The sequence below is a fragment of the Enoplosus armatus genome, chromosome 11 (assembly GCF_043641665.1).
Source record: "Enoplosus armatus isolate fEnoArm2 chromosome 11, fEnoArm2.hap1, whole genome shotgun sequence".
Taxonomy (NCBI): Eukaryota; Metazoa; Chordata; class Actinopteri; order Centrarchiformes; family Enoplosidae; genus Enoplosus; species Enoplosus armatus.
The window spans coordinates 13,679,627-13,697,491 of NC_092190.1; the positions used below are offsets into that span (position 1 = coordinate 13,679,627).

The 17,865-nt window shown below is 39.6% G+C and overlaps 1 protein-coding gene across 1 annotated transcript in view; it reads left to right on the forward strand.

The window, feature by feature from the left end:
* The first annotated feature begins 1,397 nt into the window (after positions 1-1,397).
* Positions 1,398-17,865, forward strand: part of LOC139291966 (voltage-gated inwardly rectifying potassium channel KCNH7-like) — a 33,797-nt gene continuing 17,329 nt past the window's right edge. The window contains exons 1-4 of the mRNA XM_070914059.1: positions 1,398-1,473; positions 1,865-2,095; positions 11,386-11,541; positions 16,129-16,566. Coding sequence (XP_070770160.1) covers positions 1,398-1,473; positions 1,865-2,095; positions 11,386-11,541; positions 16,129-16,566 — 901 coding nt within the window. The remainder of the gene's footprint in view (positions 1,474-1,864; positions 2,096-11,385; positions 11,542-16,128; positions 16,567-17,865) is intronic.

Here is a 17,865-nt window from a genome sequence, read left to right on the forward strand (position 1 = left end):
TATAGGTCTATGTATAGGGCCTTGAATGGGTAAATTTGTGTAGAACTTGTGTAGAGTGTTTATAGAAATGAAAACACGACGCTTTTGGCAATAGATATTTTTACTTTTTTAGTTTCATCATGTTCGTATGACAGTGCAAGTTTGACATAAGCAACACTGGACACAATATTCTGCAAATTACGTATGAGCTAACCATCTTGCCTTCAAAATGAAATACAGTATTGCCATTGCTGGTAATGCCATTACATAATATGTATTAATATGAATTATCCATACATTATAAATGTTTCTAAATATTTGATATAAATTACATTTCCATTGATTTGAAAATAGCTCATTGAAGGAATAGTTAGACATAGTAGACATTTCGGGGAATCAGCTTTCTTGCTGAGAGTTCAATGTAAAGCTACAACCAACTGCCCGTTAGCTTAGCATAGCATAAAGACTGGAAACGGGGCAAACAGCTAGCCTGGCTCTGTCTATGGGTAACAAAATCCACCTACCAGCGTCTCTAAGGCAGCGACCAATTCAAGAAATAGTCCAGCCATCCATAAATTGTAGTTTTCACACTTGTGTTTTTTATAATGACATGAGCTGGCAAGAAAGCAAAATGTCTCCCAAAATGTTGCACCATTCCTTTATTAATTACTCATTAAGGTTTTGTTTACTAAGAGACTAAATGGTATTCATACATTTACCAGTTGACTTGGATGCATATGCAAAGCAGAAACTAAGTATAGTAAAGTAGAACCAAAGTTACAGGACAGTATAGTACTGCTGTATGTAAAACGTTGTGTGAAAATAACTGAAGACTAAAATTACAGGTAGAAACTAGTTGTGTAAACATATAAAATAGTAGTAGAGTGTATGTTAAGCAGTTCTTTCATTGTACGAAAACACATAAGAAGCACCACTACATTGTCAGCATATTGAAAGGCATAAAATACCAAATGAGCGCATATTCCGATAATGCTCAGTGTCGGTGCACAAGGCTGGGACTTATCCTTACCCGAGGTGGAGGGAACTAAGCCCCCTGGGAGCAACGTCACTCCCCTCGGCATATCAACCACTGTCCGCTGCATGAGCCCAACACGCCACAACAGAGGACGTCAGGATCGCACCCATCCTCAACGCGAAATGCTTTGCGAACCGAATCTAACTCAAGCAATCCTCCCCGATTCCGTGCGTATCGGCAAGGAGGCATTCACATGCTCAGGCATACAAGCGGGCTAAACAACTCCGCGGCGAAGTGGGAAGGTCATTTAAAGTGGAAGTCGAGTCGCGTCGGCTATGGTCCGTGGTAAAGGAAACAGCACAAAGAGCCAACATCTGTAACTTGGGGGATTTACTTGTAAAGGCGCTTTTATTGGAGATCGTGGGATATTCTGTGTGTAAACATGCCTGTGCGAAGAGGTCACGTTGCGCCACAAAACACATTCCTTGGATTAATTATTCGGAAATTCGAGGGTCAGAGTAAGTATCTCCTTGATGTTCAATTTCTGCTGCTGGATAAGAAAATGCTACAAAGTAAATGTTTTGGCAGATTAACGTTAAAAACAAAAATGATGAGTGTGTAAATGTAAGTTTATGGTTCCTTCCCATTAAAAACATCTTATGATGACTGTCTTTCTTAAGAAGACGAGAGAGGTTGAATTGGAGAGTTTTTGATTTGAGATTTGCTGAATAAAATAATTAGTAGGCTGCGTATCTTTCTGTACAGCATCAGGGAAAATGTTTAATAAGTGACAGTGAGCTTAATCAACTTGATTGCTGATTGGTTTTATGTGTGAGCTGACACCGTGGCTCTGAGGTCAGATGTACCACAGCAAGAAGAACACAATTCATGCTTTTTCTTTTCATGCAGACCGGAAATTTGTGATAGCCAATGCCAGGGTGGAGAACTGTGCAATCATATACTGCAACGATGGCTTCTGCGAGATGACAGGCTTCTCAAGACCGGACATCATGCAGAAGCCGTGCACCTGTGACTTCCTCCACGGTAGCCTGACCGACAAAGAGGCCATCAGCCAGGTGGCCCAGGCTGTGCTCGGGTCCGAGGAGCGCAAGTTGGAGATCACCTACTACCGCAAGGATGGTAAGTCAGCGACCTGGCACAGTAGTGCAGCATACCCGTGTTTCTTCTGAGAAAAGCACCTACTGCAGCTTCTCACTACGTCCACTCCATGATGTGTCAGGTTGTTACTAACCAGCCACAGTCAGTTCAGACATGAACCTCTTCATGGAGGAAAACAGTAAGGGCAGTCAGCTCTAGAATAACTCCTTTGTGTAAGTTTGTGCCGAAGGTATTCATGTACTTAGTGAAAGTAAACACATACAGATAACTTTGATCCTCCTCGCACATCAGGAGGGTTATGAATAGAGATTTCACAAGAGAGTCCATGTAAAGCAAAACATTACCCTGACAAAAAATGTCACTGCATATAATATCCACATCTAAATAATGACAGATTAGAAAATGGTTGTGGTGGTGTGGTGTGAAAATGGTATTATGGTAATGTTATTAGTGTTTGGCAGTATGCATTATGAGGTTTAACACTCAGTGTCAGATACACAGATAAACAGTAAAAAGCTCCATATGAGAAGGTATTGAAACACAGCAGTAGAGTTATGGACACATCTTCTTGGCATCATGTGCCTGGCTGACAAAAAAAAAGTCTGGCTGCCAAAATGATGGTGTGCACTTCTTCTTGGTTTTGAAATAGAAAGAGGTTGAAGCAGTAGGTGCTATGTCAGGTGAAAGCATGATACGCAGTGTTTGTGCTTTGATGGACAGAGTGAGAGGTGGTGGAGGAGAGCTCACCTGCTGTCCTGTAAAGTTTATTACGCTTTCTGACTTTGCCATAAATACATCTGCTTCACACATTTCAAATAAAATACACTCTACAGTGTGTTTGATTCATTTATCCATGTTGTGGTTTACAGCGAAGGTGTACAGCAGCTTTACTAGACAGTGGATCAATCCACTAATCTGTGAAATTGCTGTACATGTGATATGCTACAGCTTTGCATAAAAATGCTCTCCCTTTAATGCTAGACTGGTGTTTGTCATTCATTGTTGGCCAATCCTAGTCCTGATGTGAATGGTGCACTGCAGAGACGGCAATCCTGAGTCAGAGAGAATTAATACGATGTTACCGCTCAGTGGCATAAATCTCCGGATTGACCACCTCCTGCCATGCTCTCACATGAGCTTTTCATGGTCAGCATGACATAGCTGTGCAGAGTCAATCCTCTATACATCCTCTGCTCCTCTTGTAGAGCAGCACAACAAGAACATGCTTTTTTTTTGTGCCCGTGTTTACACCATCAGGGGCCAACATTTTTATGTGCGTGTGATATTATTGCTTTGAGCTCATATTCTTTCCTCTGTGATAACTTCCAAGGCGTGTACGAACAGCAGTAAATGAGGAGTAAGCTGGAAGTAAGCTGGGAAAAAAAAGACAATGTTTTATTTAATCGTAAGGAGCCAGGGCTTTAATTTTTAATTATGAGTTTGATTAGATTCTAGGCCATGGATACATGTTTAATCTACCATCTTCAGCCATCAGCCTAGACAGTTTTTTTTTTGTTTTGTTTTTTTGCTAATCAAGAAGGAACCAAGAGCCAGCTGCTACACTGCTAAAATAGATTTTTTGAGAAACCTGCAAGACAATTACACAAAACTCTTGAGGGTCTGTTTGTGAGAGCATTAACAGCTTGGTTTTTGACAAGCAGGATTTTAAAGCAACTTCATTTTGTTTCCCATCCTCCCATCTTACACGCATGTGCTGTACTCCATCGAAACATCATGCGCCTGTAATGTTTAAAGCGTGACAGATGAGAGCTGCAGAGACCTTCCAACATAATCGTTGCACTCCGTCTCTTCACAATCCTCCCTGGTGTGCATCACGGCTTCAAGACACAACTCTTAATACTCCTCAGAGGAATTTACAGTGAGCGCGTGTGCTCATGAATAAAGATGTCAGGGCTGACAGTGCAGTGACTGGGAAGGAGCAGCTTACAGAGTAAATGCATTAAACTGGTATGGAGGACACAATCCACACGCTCCCACTGCTATATGGGAATGAAAGATTCATGGCATCCTTGAGAGCGATGGCCATATTGATTCAAGACGCTCCGCAAATTGAATGAATTGGGTGGAAAGTGGATGTATTCCATGTCTCCTAGCTGTATTTCAAGTTATCAGTCCTCATGCAAATCAGTTAATCCTTTGTATAAAACCCCTCCATTTTCCATGCACCTACTGTACGTCACAAATCACACGGGTATGTAAAAAAAACAAAAGAACATAAAATAAACTAGCATAAGCTCAGATATGTTACCAGCAGTCCGTCTTTCTATTCCTCCCTGTTTTTCACACCGGAGATGCAGTCACTCTTAATATTGGTTGAAATTATAAGGTGCAGAAATGCCTTATATGCCAGTTTTTAGAGGAATTGCAATATGACATTTTGTTTTTCCACTTCCATCAGTAAATACAGTGGGAATCTTTAAAAAAACAAAGTAAGGTCAGGATTTGAGGAAGCCGTGTGACATCAGGAGCAACAAAGCTTTGGCTCTTTTCACTGAAAAGGCAAAAAGTTAAGCTGCTTATGCGTATGCTTAGAAATTAAAAGTAGAGGAACAATGGGGACTACGGGATCACAGCAAAGGCCTTTAGCACAAGCGCATTTTCGTTTAAATTTTCTGTGTCCCCCCCCTCTTTGTGAACAACCAAGACGGGTTGTGAGGGAAGATACCACAAGCAAAGTCTTCCTCCAGCGATGATACATAATCAATGAGATAAATGCTTTCCCTTGATGGCTTTGTAAAGCTATCCTGTTCCACGGGGTGTAATAATACTTTGTACCTAAATGAGTTTTAACAAAAGGAAGCTGACACCGTGCAGAGAGAAGTTAAATGGATAATGGCTACATAACAGTGGCAGCTTAGCTAACCGTGCTGAACGATCTGGGACATGTGGCATGCGTGGGTGCAGGGTTTCATAGGTGACTCCCCACCGAGGAGACTGAAGGGCCGTGTACCCCTGCTGAGGGTTTAGTGGCAGGGGAGCGAGGGGACAGGGGACACAGTGAGTGCCTACAGTGCACAAGGTGTGCTGCAGGACACTTGGATGACTACTCTCCAAAAAAGAGCACATCCATTTTTCATCACACTCAGCCCTCTTTGATGTTTCGCAGTATGAGGTGAAACACATACAGAGTTTTCCTCATCAGGTTTCATTCTGTTAGAGTGAAGTCAACTCGTCCAAGAAGTTGTAACAAATTAAAAAACACACAGTGGGGCGCCCCATTGCTGTGCTGTGGAAAGCGTGGATGTGCATGCTATAACTTAAGCTCATTTCAAAGAGAAGACATGAATATCAGCTTCATTACGAGAACATTTGCATATTTATTTAGATAATGGATGATATGCTACCGTAATTCCCATAATTACGAGTTTATTGGTTGTGATGAGCAGATGGAGCTTTGAACGCTGTAACAATACAGGTCTCACTTTGCATTGGATAGGATGTTCATCCACAGACTATTTTTATCTCATGGGATGGTTGTGCTGGAGGTGGTAATCTAATACTCCTCTCGATACCATCTGTGTTTTTTTTTTGTTTTTTTTTATCTTAATCAGTTACTGTACGCTAACTTAAACTTTTTACCATCCATTGCATTCAATCCACCAGCATTTGTGCTAAATTAAACGGAATAAAAGATCACGGAGCAAAGTATCATGAATTGATAAACACATATGAAATGTAGTTTGAGCCAGAGATGCTAGTTATCCCTGATGGCTCCGGAGACGCTGATTGAAGATGAAATTAGGCCAGGCTGTGTAGCTCACAGCAGTCTCACTGAGGCGAGATATTGCCACAAGGCCCGAGGACTCTAAACAAAGGGTTAGCTTGCATGGCCTCTCCCTACATGCCCTAGTCCCGATTGGCTATGCCCCAGTAACGTTGCGTATTGGCTTAAGCAGAATAGCCCTAAACGAGGAACATGTCAGATTTCATTATACAAGACTTACTACCAGGCAGTAAGTCTGGGGCTGTACTGTTTAAAAGCTGCAGTTGTGGATAGTACATTGGTAGAAAGATACAAAAACAAAAATCAGCGCTCAACAATATTACTCATGTTTCTCCCTAAAGCAGATCAGCTTATGCAGATTAATATGAAGCCTCAATACATAAAAATCGAACAGCGGTGTTCAAATAAGAAATAGCTTCTCTTTTTGAAATAAGATTAAAAAATGTATAGCAGTATTCATACATTCTACATAAATATAAACACTACTACTGGTAATATATATGCATATTTTAAGGCATCTTCCAGTTTCACCACAACTCTGTTTGACCTGTGAGTCTTTTATTGTAAGAGTGCCTGAAGGATCACTTGATTAAGCAGCAATGTTTTAATAATTGATGATGGAAATAGAATCTACAGTAATGAAATTTCCATCATGAAAAGGGAGCTAGTCTTAATACTGTACACGGTTCATTCATTCAAGCAGGTGTAAATAACATTTCTTGGCTTGCAGGGAAACACTCTATATAAAGGTCAGGGAATTAATGGACACTCGAATGAACCGCTCTACTGTCAAAGATGTTAACCATGTCCAGCAGCTATGGCTGTGTTTGGACAGTATTGTGTTGTCTGTTTAATTACTGTGTGTGCTGAGTGTTGCAGAAGAATAGGAAGGTTGTATAGCACTGCAGCACACATACTGTACATTACAGCTTATTTGTATTCATATTCATACCAGGGTCAGAAGGTAATCATGTCAAATGTAAAAGTAAAGGAGAGAGGAATACAAAGAGCTTGCTACACGGTGCAGCAGCAGAGAGAGAGTTAAAAGCACTGCAGCTTAAGAAAACACAATGCAAATAGACAAAACAAAAGAAAATGAAGAAAACATCTTCACCATTTTGACAACAAATACGTCACATTCAGGAAAATAAAGCGCTGCCCATAAATAAAACATAAGCCAATTAAAAGACACATTCACCAACTTGAAAATGTATAATGCAGCATAAAGTTGTACAGAATGAAAAAGAGGGACACTAAAACAGATGAACAAACCATAGATGTGATTTGATATTGGATTGTGAGCTGATAATGTTATATATTTTACATTATTTCATTAGCCTGCCATCATTGTGAGGGTCGAGACATAATGAATCGTACAAATGACGATAACGCATCATTTTGGACAGTCTCTACTGTTTCTGCATTCAGAAAGAGGTTTCAGATGCTGTTTGACGATCTGTCAAGGACATGGATTGTAGCATACTGACGCCTTTAGTCGGGGTAGAGAGCGCGCAGCTGGACCTTATCATGAATTAACAAACCGACGTGATGAGAGACAAAAAGCTAAAAATGAAAAGCAAATGTGAGACCAAATAAAAACAATGGAAGCAGGAAAGCCAACACTTCATTTATGGAGCGCCAAGATGCTAAAAAGTATGAATGAGTTTAAAATGCACCATTCATGTCAGAGTCACATCACATGTACAGTGATGATGAAACAGGAAGTGTATTCCATATTGATGATTTTGTATCTCCAGTACATGCTGTTTTCATAGTCATACAGTATAAATAGTTTCTTCTACAGGAGTGTCAGAATGCATTATATTTGATTTTATACATTTTTTTGTCAGGAAAAATGTATCTTCCCGAGGCTTTTCCCATTCTGTAACTATGTGCGACAAAGTGCATCACAGCAGCGTGTAAATAGGTCAAATTACAAATTCAATATTTTTCCCCAATGAATCTGAAAAAGGCCATAGCTTCTCATAAAACTGTCTGACAGTTTTATTCATCATGACACTTCAGCTGCAAAGTCCTGCCTGCCAAGGCAACAGCGGGGGGGCAGCATCACAGATCTATAAAATGGGATCTTTCCGTCTGAATTCAGTTTTTATTCACAAAGTATTCTAGTATTCTATTTGATTGTATTATCATGTAACATTGCATAATGACATTATAAACCTGGGCACACATCTAAATCTTCTTATAAAAATCAACAATAAGTTAATTTACACGAGTATCATGGAATGCTGTGGATCTCAATTAGTATTACTATTGGATAAAGTGGAATAAGAGTCATCACAAATATCGGAGAGAAAGTCAAGTCAAAACTTTGGATTCACATAATTTTCCCCACCAAAATACCTTCAGTAGGCTCTTGGCCTTTATTGGAAGTCAGAAAGAAGATGAATAACACAGTTGTTCCCAATCAATGAGTCTTTCTTCAGGTCATGAGTAGCTCTGCTGATCACATGGCTTACTGCAGCTGATTGTAGGTAAAGGGGAGAAAAGCGCTCCCTGTTTTATTCACAAAAGGGTTCCTCTTGTTAACCAGGACTGTGGGCAAATATATAAATAAAAATAAATTATGAATATACTGATGAGAACATATTATCAGATCAAAGTTAGAAGTGCACAGTCTCAGCTGATTTAACATAGCAGTTATAAAGAAGCTTTCCTTTTTGATCCCTTTTGGTAGAGGTGACATTCAGCAGGAGACCAGATGAGAAGGGACCCCCATGGTTTAGCCTTTAAGCATGACCATTGTTTCTCCATCTGGTAAGGTAAAACTCCAGCCCAGAAATATTTCTGCTGAATTTACCACCTTGTCTTTACACAGTATGGTTCCATATAATGCACACTAGATTGCTGTTAGGTAATATAAATATATATAGTGTATTACTCCTATTTTTCCCTTTTTCAAATGGATGGTTTTAGATATTATAACTTCATAATTTTTACAGCATTTGTTTCACATTTTACTTTACTTTGTAAATGTACTTACAGTACCTCAATGTCGGCTGATAATGCAGTTAAATCTCTCTACTTAACTAATGCTTACATTGTCTAACATATTCTGTAAATAAGAATTAATATATTTACGTGTAAGCATGCACCCATGTAGCAGGGAAACCCTGATGCTGTTAACAAAAAACAATTTTTAATGTATATGCTCGCAACTGCATTCAGTGAATGTGAACAATTCATATTTAATGCTCGGGTTATTGCTCTATTCAGAAAACTGTAGAAAACCCCTGACAGGGAGCAGAATTTAGATCACGTGTACTCGCATGCCTGAGCAATGGAGCAAATCGGACATCTGCATCTGTTTCCCCATATAAGGATGAGAAATGTTGAAATCAAATTTTTTATTACATATAAGCGACTCACCTGTGCCTCGCTCTACACTGACAGTACACTGACACTACAGGCTAAACATTTCATCATTTTTATTAACATGGCATTTGAACTGCAATAAATATCATACTATAACATATATAATCTACTTATCTTATCTTGAGTGGCCGAGTAGAAAGGTGGAGATATGTGTCAACTTTGTCATTTGCACATTTTGTTTGACAAACAATAAAGAATATGCGGTTAGAAATCTGACATTAGAAATGTGGTAAAGATGTCATGTTGTTAGTGATAAACTTGTACTCAAAAGTAAGTTCAATCCCAGCCGGGGATCTATTTTGCATGTCATTCCCTCCTCTCTTCCTTCATTTCCTGTCACCTCTCCAGTGTCCACTTTTGAATAAACGGAAAGAAATGCCCTAAAAATAACATCAATAAGTGCACATTTTTTGGAGGGAAGATTTTAAGGATTCATCACTAACACATTTAATTCCTGCAGGCTTTATCTGATAATTGAAAGTCGATACTGAATAACTCTCTCATTAGTTTGTCCTTCACTCTGAAAAATGAGCATACTGTTAAATCAAACAGATCAAAGTCAAAACCAAAAATGTTCCCTTTTATAGAAGGGACAATGTAGAATTAAGTGAAGGATTTCTGGGAAAGTGCTTTTTATGAAAAAGGGATTTTCTGGGGAAGGACTCACAGTTCCCAGGCTCTCTAAGCACCGCTCTTCTACTTTACAACATAACACAACCAGGCACCCATGACACCAGACAAGATGGGTGTGGAGTGCACACCCGCTGCTCTTATAATCCACATACAGCACATACACAAGCGTATGCTGTACTATTTATTCCCATTAATTCATATGATACTGTTGAAACTTTGAATTCTGCGTGCATTCTCAAATACTTTACTTTTTTTTTTTTTAATGTTTTCCATTGTATTGAAATTACATTATCATATTGTCAGTGGCGACAGCGCAGCATTACTTCTGGGAGTTTTGATGCCAAAATCCTTCCAATAGAACTCTGGCATGTTGAGGCAGACCAAGCTTGTTATATTTAGTCAGACAGCAAGTCTACTGCTAATGAATGCTGCTGGCAGGGTGTCTGTGAGCCCTGCAGAGATTACAGTGAACACTGGTAATATGTGTCCTCTGTGAGTAGCAGCAACACAACAAGCCACACAGAAAGACAGACCGACATACAGAGACAAGGGGGCAGTTGGTATTAGACATTTTGAGCATATTCTCTAAAAAAAAAAAAAAAAATTTACATTTTTTGAATATATGTAATATGTTTTTTTATTATGTGCTGGAGTCATTTCAGAGTTAACACTCAAGATAGCTTTCTCCCATACCGGAGATGATCACTGTGATATTGTATGTCACCCTAGCTGCGTAGTAGCTATTGTGTTGTTGTTTAGGGTCCAGTGAGTAGAAAGTTTTATTGGTGGGCAGTTGTCCCCGCAGGCATCAACAGCTTTCACTAACACAGCTAATAACCACTGCAGTTGAGAAATCGGGATATTCTGGGCTCAAGACTAAGTTTAGATCACGGATTGTTTTCTGCTCCACTGCCTCACACCCTGCTCAGTTCAAGTGATTATTCCCATGAGCACATTGCAATCCTCTAAATTGGCTGTAATCTGTCCTGCCTGTTTGATCTATTCCACTAAACCCCGCAGTCTGCACCATACTGTGGCTCTTGCATCATATTTGTCCAACTTCTGCAAGCTTTGTCATTTTCATGCTATGTATGGTCATTAAAATACATGTGGTTCAGCTATATGGGTGCAAGTAGGCATGCAACACAAACAAACACGCGCACACACACACACACACACCCACACACACACACAAATACACTTTGTGTAACCCCTGGGCTATTTCATTTGTTCTGACATGCAGGCATTGACCTTTAAATCGGATCAACTTCTCTTCGTTTTCCCAACATTCATGTGAAACCAGAGGGAGGTGTTAGTCATTTTTCTGTTTAATTAACATCCTAAATAATGGCCTCTACAATGATTTGCCTGATTTTGAACTTGTTGATAAATTTCCCTTGAGCATAGTGGGGTTTTTTTTCTAGTTTTAGGTCAAATCATCAGACATCTTGGGACACGCTGACACTTTTAGAGATGACAGGCTGAATGATAATGTATGATTCACATTTTTGGCACTGACACTTTGTTTCTCTTTCAGGTTCTGACTTTCAGTGTAACATTCACATAATCCCTGTGAAAAATGAGGAGGGCGTGGTGATGATGTTTATCTTAAATTTTGATTACGTCGTGGATGAGGAAAGTGACAACTCCACAGAGAAGATAAGCCCAACGTCCCCTACAAAGTCCGATCAAAGTGAGTATTTGATACACCATTCTCTCCTTGCTATGGTATAAAACTACCTAAAGAAGCATTTCTATGGAGTAAAAGAAATAAAAATAGAAATGGACTGAAATGAACCATTTTTGTCTTTGTTGTCGTGGTATTTTATAAGTTGAAATTTCCTTTTAATTTTTCTGATAAGTTACCCCACATCAGTATTTTATTTTATGCAAAAACTTTGTCACGACCAAAAATCACCACATTAATGCTGTACAAAAAAATATGCATGGCATTGCATCTGTCACGCATTTGTCACATTTTTCTGTGCACATTTTGTAAGATGGCACCACTCCTAAAACAACTAATTCCTCACTCCTTTGACCTACGGCAGTTGCATAAGTGGATGGCTGTAATTGAGATAATTCATTAAAATAGCACTCTACATCTGTTAGACACTAATTAAGCGCTAGAGATTCTGATTCAGCTCCCTGAAATGCTCAGTACAACTTCCAAACAAGTTGCCAGTTTCTATTATTCTTAATAAAACGTGTGCATTATTTAGTTTGCCAGTACAGTAAAGTTTCCATGTACAAATGCATTAAAATGCCTTGTGTGCAGGGAGTGAGGGGTCTGCTTACGTAACTTTATCTTGTTGAAAATGGTAAATTTTTAATCATTACAGTATGTATGTCTTATGTCTTTTGGGACAGCAGCATATACTGCACCCTATTTTTTCTTATTTGGTGTCGGTAGGTGTAAATGTCAATGACACATTCCAGCTCCTCCCTGATTGGAGGCACTCAGCATCTCTTCTCTGACCAGAGCTCAGCTATCCACTTCACTCAGCATGAATTCCTCCAAGGCACTGGCATTCGGATTGTGCTGTACTGTGTGTATGCGTGTATTTAAGTGTGTGCATGCATGCATATGTGTGTGTGTGTGTGTGTGTGTGTGTGTGTGTGTGTGTGCGTGCGCGCGCGTGTGTGTGTGTGCGCGCGTGTGCGCGCGTGTGTGTGTGTGTGTGTGTGTGCGTGTGTGTGTGTGTGTGTGTGTGCATGTGTGTATCTGCTTGTGTGTGAGTGTGTCCGTTGCTCACATTGCTAATCAGAGTTGATTGCTTGTGACAGTGCTTCAGCAAGGGGACCTGTGGGGAGATGGGGAAGATAAACATATGATGTGACTTTAGATTAGAAAGAGTCTTGACTACATGCACACATCACACTTAAAGTATGACCTTACCATTGTCTTTGTCTTTGAGCAGCCCTTAGATAACACCAGGGCATAAAAGTGCAATTTTCCGCTGTACTTGGTTTGACTTGGTGGCTTGGTCCTGCCCAGGGACTACTGGAAATTAGCTTGCAGCTAAATCTGGTACAATAAATCTATTCTCTTTATGTGAGATTAATGTTTTTTGTACATGGTCCCTGACAAATAAATGTTAGAAATTAAACTAAAGTTAAATGGTGATTATGTAATGAAGCTGCATGCTATAGGACTATATTATGTGCACATATAGTCTTTCATATTGACCATTTCCACAACACATATTTGATATCCCATTCAATATTCAGTATTTCTTCAGATGTGTATGAAAAGTACATGGATTTAATGGCATATACACCCGTAATTAGACACTGGCACCATTACAAATTAAATTCCTGTCAGGTTATCAGGCCTTTAAATCAGAGTGACAGAAGTGTCCAATTGGCAGAATACGAACTTTGACATGTCACTGCTTTACATTGTTTTTTTTACCATTTTACCTTACATGAACAGTGAGAACATTTCTGCACAGCTTAGCCAGACATCTTTGTGTATCATCCTGTGAAAAGTGATTTTTGGACATTGGGGGCCTAATTATGAGCCAGTGTTGACAGCAGGCAATATGTCTGCAGGTGTCAAGTAGCACAATATTGATCCTGCAAGAGAGTAATCCCTCTTTCCCTGAGTATTTCCCATGTAATTGCTGCATGCAGCAGATATTATGCTTTACAGTCAATGACCCCTCAATGGGTTAATTATACATATCAGTAAGAACTAGCTAGGTTCTGTCATGGTAGAAACACATTTAAGTTCCAGAGTAAACATAGAAATCTGACATTTACAATTTTGTCAGGGATTTTCTTGAAAGAATCAATGAACTTTTAAATAAGTTTCCTAGTTGAGTTACTTTAGTAATATAAAGGATCAGCAGGTCCACTCCTTGGTCTTTCCAGATGTTTAAGCTCCTCATCCTATCCCTAAGGGTGAGCCCAGACACCCTGTGAAGGAAAGTCATGTTGCCTGCTTGTATCCACAATCCCATTCTCTCCAATACTACGCTCAGCTCATGAGCATAGCTGAGGGCTAGAACATAAATCAGCTGGGGAATCGAGACACTTTTTCACCACAACAGCCCGATAGTCCATATCGCTGCTAATGTCGCATTGATCGTCCTGTTAATCTTACTCTCCATCTTAGCCCACTTGTGAACAAGGCCCTCGAGATACTTCAACTCCTTCACTTGAAGCAGCAACGTGCTCACAGCTCAAAGGGCACAATCCATCATTTTCCAGCAGAGTACAACTTGGAGACTTGGAGATGCTGATTCTCGCCTCCTTCACACTCAGCTGCAAACCGTCCCAGTACCAAGAATAAACATAAATATTAATTTATAATAAATATATTTTGCAGAGGATTTGGTTGACATGTCTCCCTCAGAATTAAGAGACATGAGCCCACCCACCCCCCCCGTAAGGCATTCTCAGTCATCCAGGTAATAAGATATTTAGAAGTACTAAATCATAGGCAAGTACAGTTGTTGTTATGTTCATGAAGACATTTCATCACTGAACAGAGATTTAATGACTCACTGGTGGGGAGTCCCAAGTAGGTAAAACCTCTTTGGATTATTCACACTTGAGAGTCACATGAGAGTCATTAAAGTCACATATGAGTTGTTAAGATCATGTGACACGTGTGAGTCATCAGAGTCCTGTGAATTCAAGTGTGAAGAGAAATATCAGGACAGCACTGTGAGCTGCTGATAAGCTTTTTCGGGAAAGGCTTTTGTGAAAATAGCAGCAAGATCTGGTAAAAACTCCAGAGTGACACACAAAGGAGCATAGCAGAGCACATTTGATAACATAGTCATTCTATACATAGATGGAGAATCCAAGAAACTTAGGAGGATCTTCAATAAACAGAGTATCCCTGAGTTTTCCAAACCCAGCAACACACTAAGGCAGATACCTATCCACTCTAATGACCATAAACCCAAATATAAGCACAACAGTGACCAAACGTCATCTCCTCAGGCAAAGTCTCTGCAGTCTGCCTATATATAAACAACAATAAGAGACACTCCTTTGAGGACACCAATGTGAATGTTTTAGACAGAGAAGACAAAAGGTCACAAATGTCAACCTCATGGTGGCGCCAGAGGACAGGTCAGGGGACCACCAAAGTCAGTAGGCTTCATCCTACGGGGACCATGAATATATGTACAAAATTGAATGGCAATCAGTTGCTGAGATATCTTAGTCTGACCTACCAACTGACAAACCAACAGACCATCCCTAGATGGAGCTACTGAGGTTAAAAATAAAGCTCTTCTCTTAGTTGTTCTCCATTAAATGTCATTAAAAAGGATTGTGACTCCTTACAATTTAATATTCCAACTGAAAAAGTGAAATATATAAGTTTTTATAGTGTAATGCAAAATGTATCTGTGTAGTACCATAATATATTTTTAGGACATACTCTATATGTGCTGGTGGTGATGTCATTATAGTTGTCCATATCTCCTGCCAGCTCAGGATGTCATTAGGTTCCTCTCCAGGAAACTTGTTGAGTGTCACGACTCTATTGTAAGCTGCTATAGTTGTAACATCAGCACATTTGGCCAGGGGATGGAAACAGATGGTTATGTAAGAAGGGTGCTGATGGATGGGTGCCTCATGAGGGAGGCAGGGTTCACTTTCACCCTCTTTCTATTGTTAATGAGCCAAAACCTTCACTCTGTCCCAGGAGGTCGTTAACATTTGCTACTGTGTCCATTCTTAAAATGTGGTTTCTGTACCAACATTGGGTTCCTGTCTCAAATTAATGAGGGATAATAAATCAAGTGTGCATTCAGCCATTTCTCATGATTATGGGCGCTAAAAGAAGATGTGTTGCGATATATTAAAACCAAATCTCTTTCAATTCATAATTTAGTTGCACACATGAGAAACCAGAGCCAAGATGTGTTCATTTCATTATTTGTTAGCTGACATGTTTCTGCACCTGCCGTTCTCAATGTTGGGCCTCCATATACTTTTTTCGCATTACTGTTGTCGCTGAAAGGGGAAGCTGACATACCAAAAGAAGTTCAACAAAGCACCAGGTATAAATTATATAATAATGGATTGTCGTATAGTCATCTGGTTCCACTGTCATGACCTGTGCAATTACTGAAAATGGGTCTTTGGTCTGGACCTATACATTTTTTATTTCATTTTCCACTTTCCCTCATATGTTTCATGAATTTCATTGGTCATTATATAATAAAATGATTAAATGCTTTTTGGACATTTTTATTTTTCACTGCTGTACACTTAAAACTTAACAAGCCTTCTCATAATTGTTCTCAATTTTTAGGGAGGAGTAGATTCTTCCGCTTCCGCCAGGCCGCTTTGAGCCTAATGAATACCAACAAGCAATCTCTTCCGCAAGAGGACCCAGATGCTGTGATGGTGGACTCGCCCAAAGAGAATGAGGACTCAGTGGCCCTGCAGAACTTCCCATCACCCACCAAGAGCATTTGCAGTCCCATTGAGGCCAATGACACACATGGCCTCATAAGCTCAAGTCACCACGCTTCCCAGGCCAGTATTGGTCCTGAACCACTTGACCATTCATCCCCTAAACTCCCCTGGGAGAAGCTGTACCAGGCAGAGCCCCACCAGTCCTCTACCACCCTGTCAAACACCTTCCCCAGAGGCAGCATCAACAGCATGAGGCGAGCCTCATCCGTCCATGAAATCGAGGCCTACAGCTCCAATTCCAAAAGCCTTTTCAGGGATTGTCATAGTGAAGGTATGTACTACAGTATGAAAGAATCTGAGATTACTGTACAGTCATCACATTATGATTCAGTTTGCATTAGAGTGCAGACCAATGTTAACTCAACCATATGACTCTAGGGCCAACAAGGCAATATACACCGATTACAGATTTGGTCTTCAAAATTAATGTTCAAGAGACACCATCTTTTGTATGTGTATAGGTTTATTAAAATGTATATTCTTTATTTGCTCTGTCCACAAAATGCTGCCTTTAGACAATGGTAGCCTTGTCAGAGGTAATCATGTATTTCTGTGCATGACTTCATTGCTCAGTGCTGTTTTGGAGCAAGGCAATCAGCATAAAGGCTCTTCACAGATCCACTTTTGATGGATAGGTTGAGTGGGCTTACTGCACTCAATTATGGGAAATGATTGTATACTTAGACCAATGTAGTGATTTTGTCACATCAGTTGTCTATAAACTCATATAATGTAATCATATAAGCATCATATCTGCTCTCGTCATATGTCAATCAAAGCATTGCTTTTAAATTAACCTGCATGAATGTATGCTTGTATTATGTGATACCATAGCTCTGCCAGTTAGTTATTCCAAGAAAATACTAAAGACTTGTATAGCTGGCCATATACCAACATAGTGTTAGGTTATAGATACACTCTGTTGCCACACAACAAAATTTCCTATAAAAATGATTTTAGTAAGAGATGTGCCATACTGTTGATGCAGGCGTAACCAGTGATGAAAACAGATTTAGGTCAAAACTTTGCTTTTAGGAATATGTGAAATTTAAAAGCTTATATCTCTAAATTAATTATCAGTTCCTCTAAATTTGTAATTGGTTCTAATTCACAGCCAAGTACAGTTCTCTGCACCCGACCTTATTCTCAACAACATGAGCTAGCTGAGCTGTAGTGCATTTCCCATTTGCAGAAAAAGCAGCTAAACATTCCCTGCAGCTCCTCCACTGATGCCGGAATACATTAGTCAGTGGTACTATGTAAGTACTATACGCTGCTACTGTAAAACTGGCTATATCAATACATCCACAGTATATGTATCACTGTTATGTCACCTTAATACCTAAGACAAGGAAATATGGTTTGAAATCAGGGAAGCGCTCCTTTGGTCTTTTTTAAGTCCATACTTGTAAAACCAAAAAATTATATCATTATTTCACTAAAATATTAATTGTAATTGCTTAAGCTTTGCTCACCAAATCAATAAGCAGAGCTTAAGCAATTAGACTGACCTTTCATTTTCAAAGCCATAACATAGTTACTGTATAATTTCAACTCTTATCAATAAATA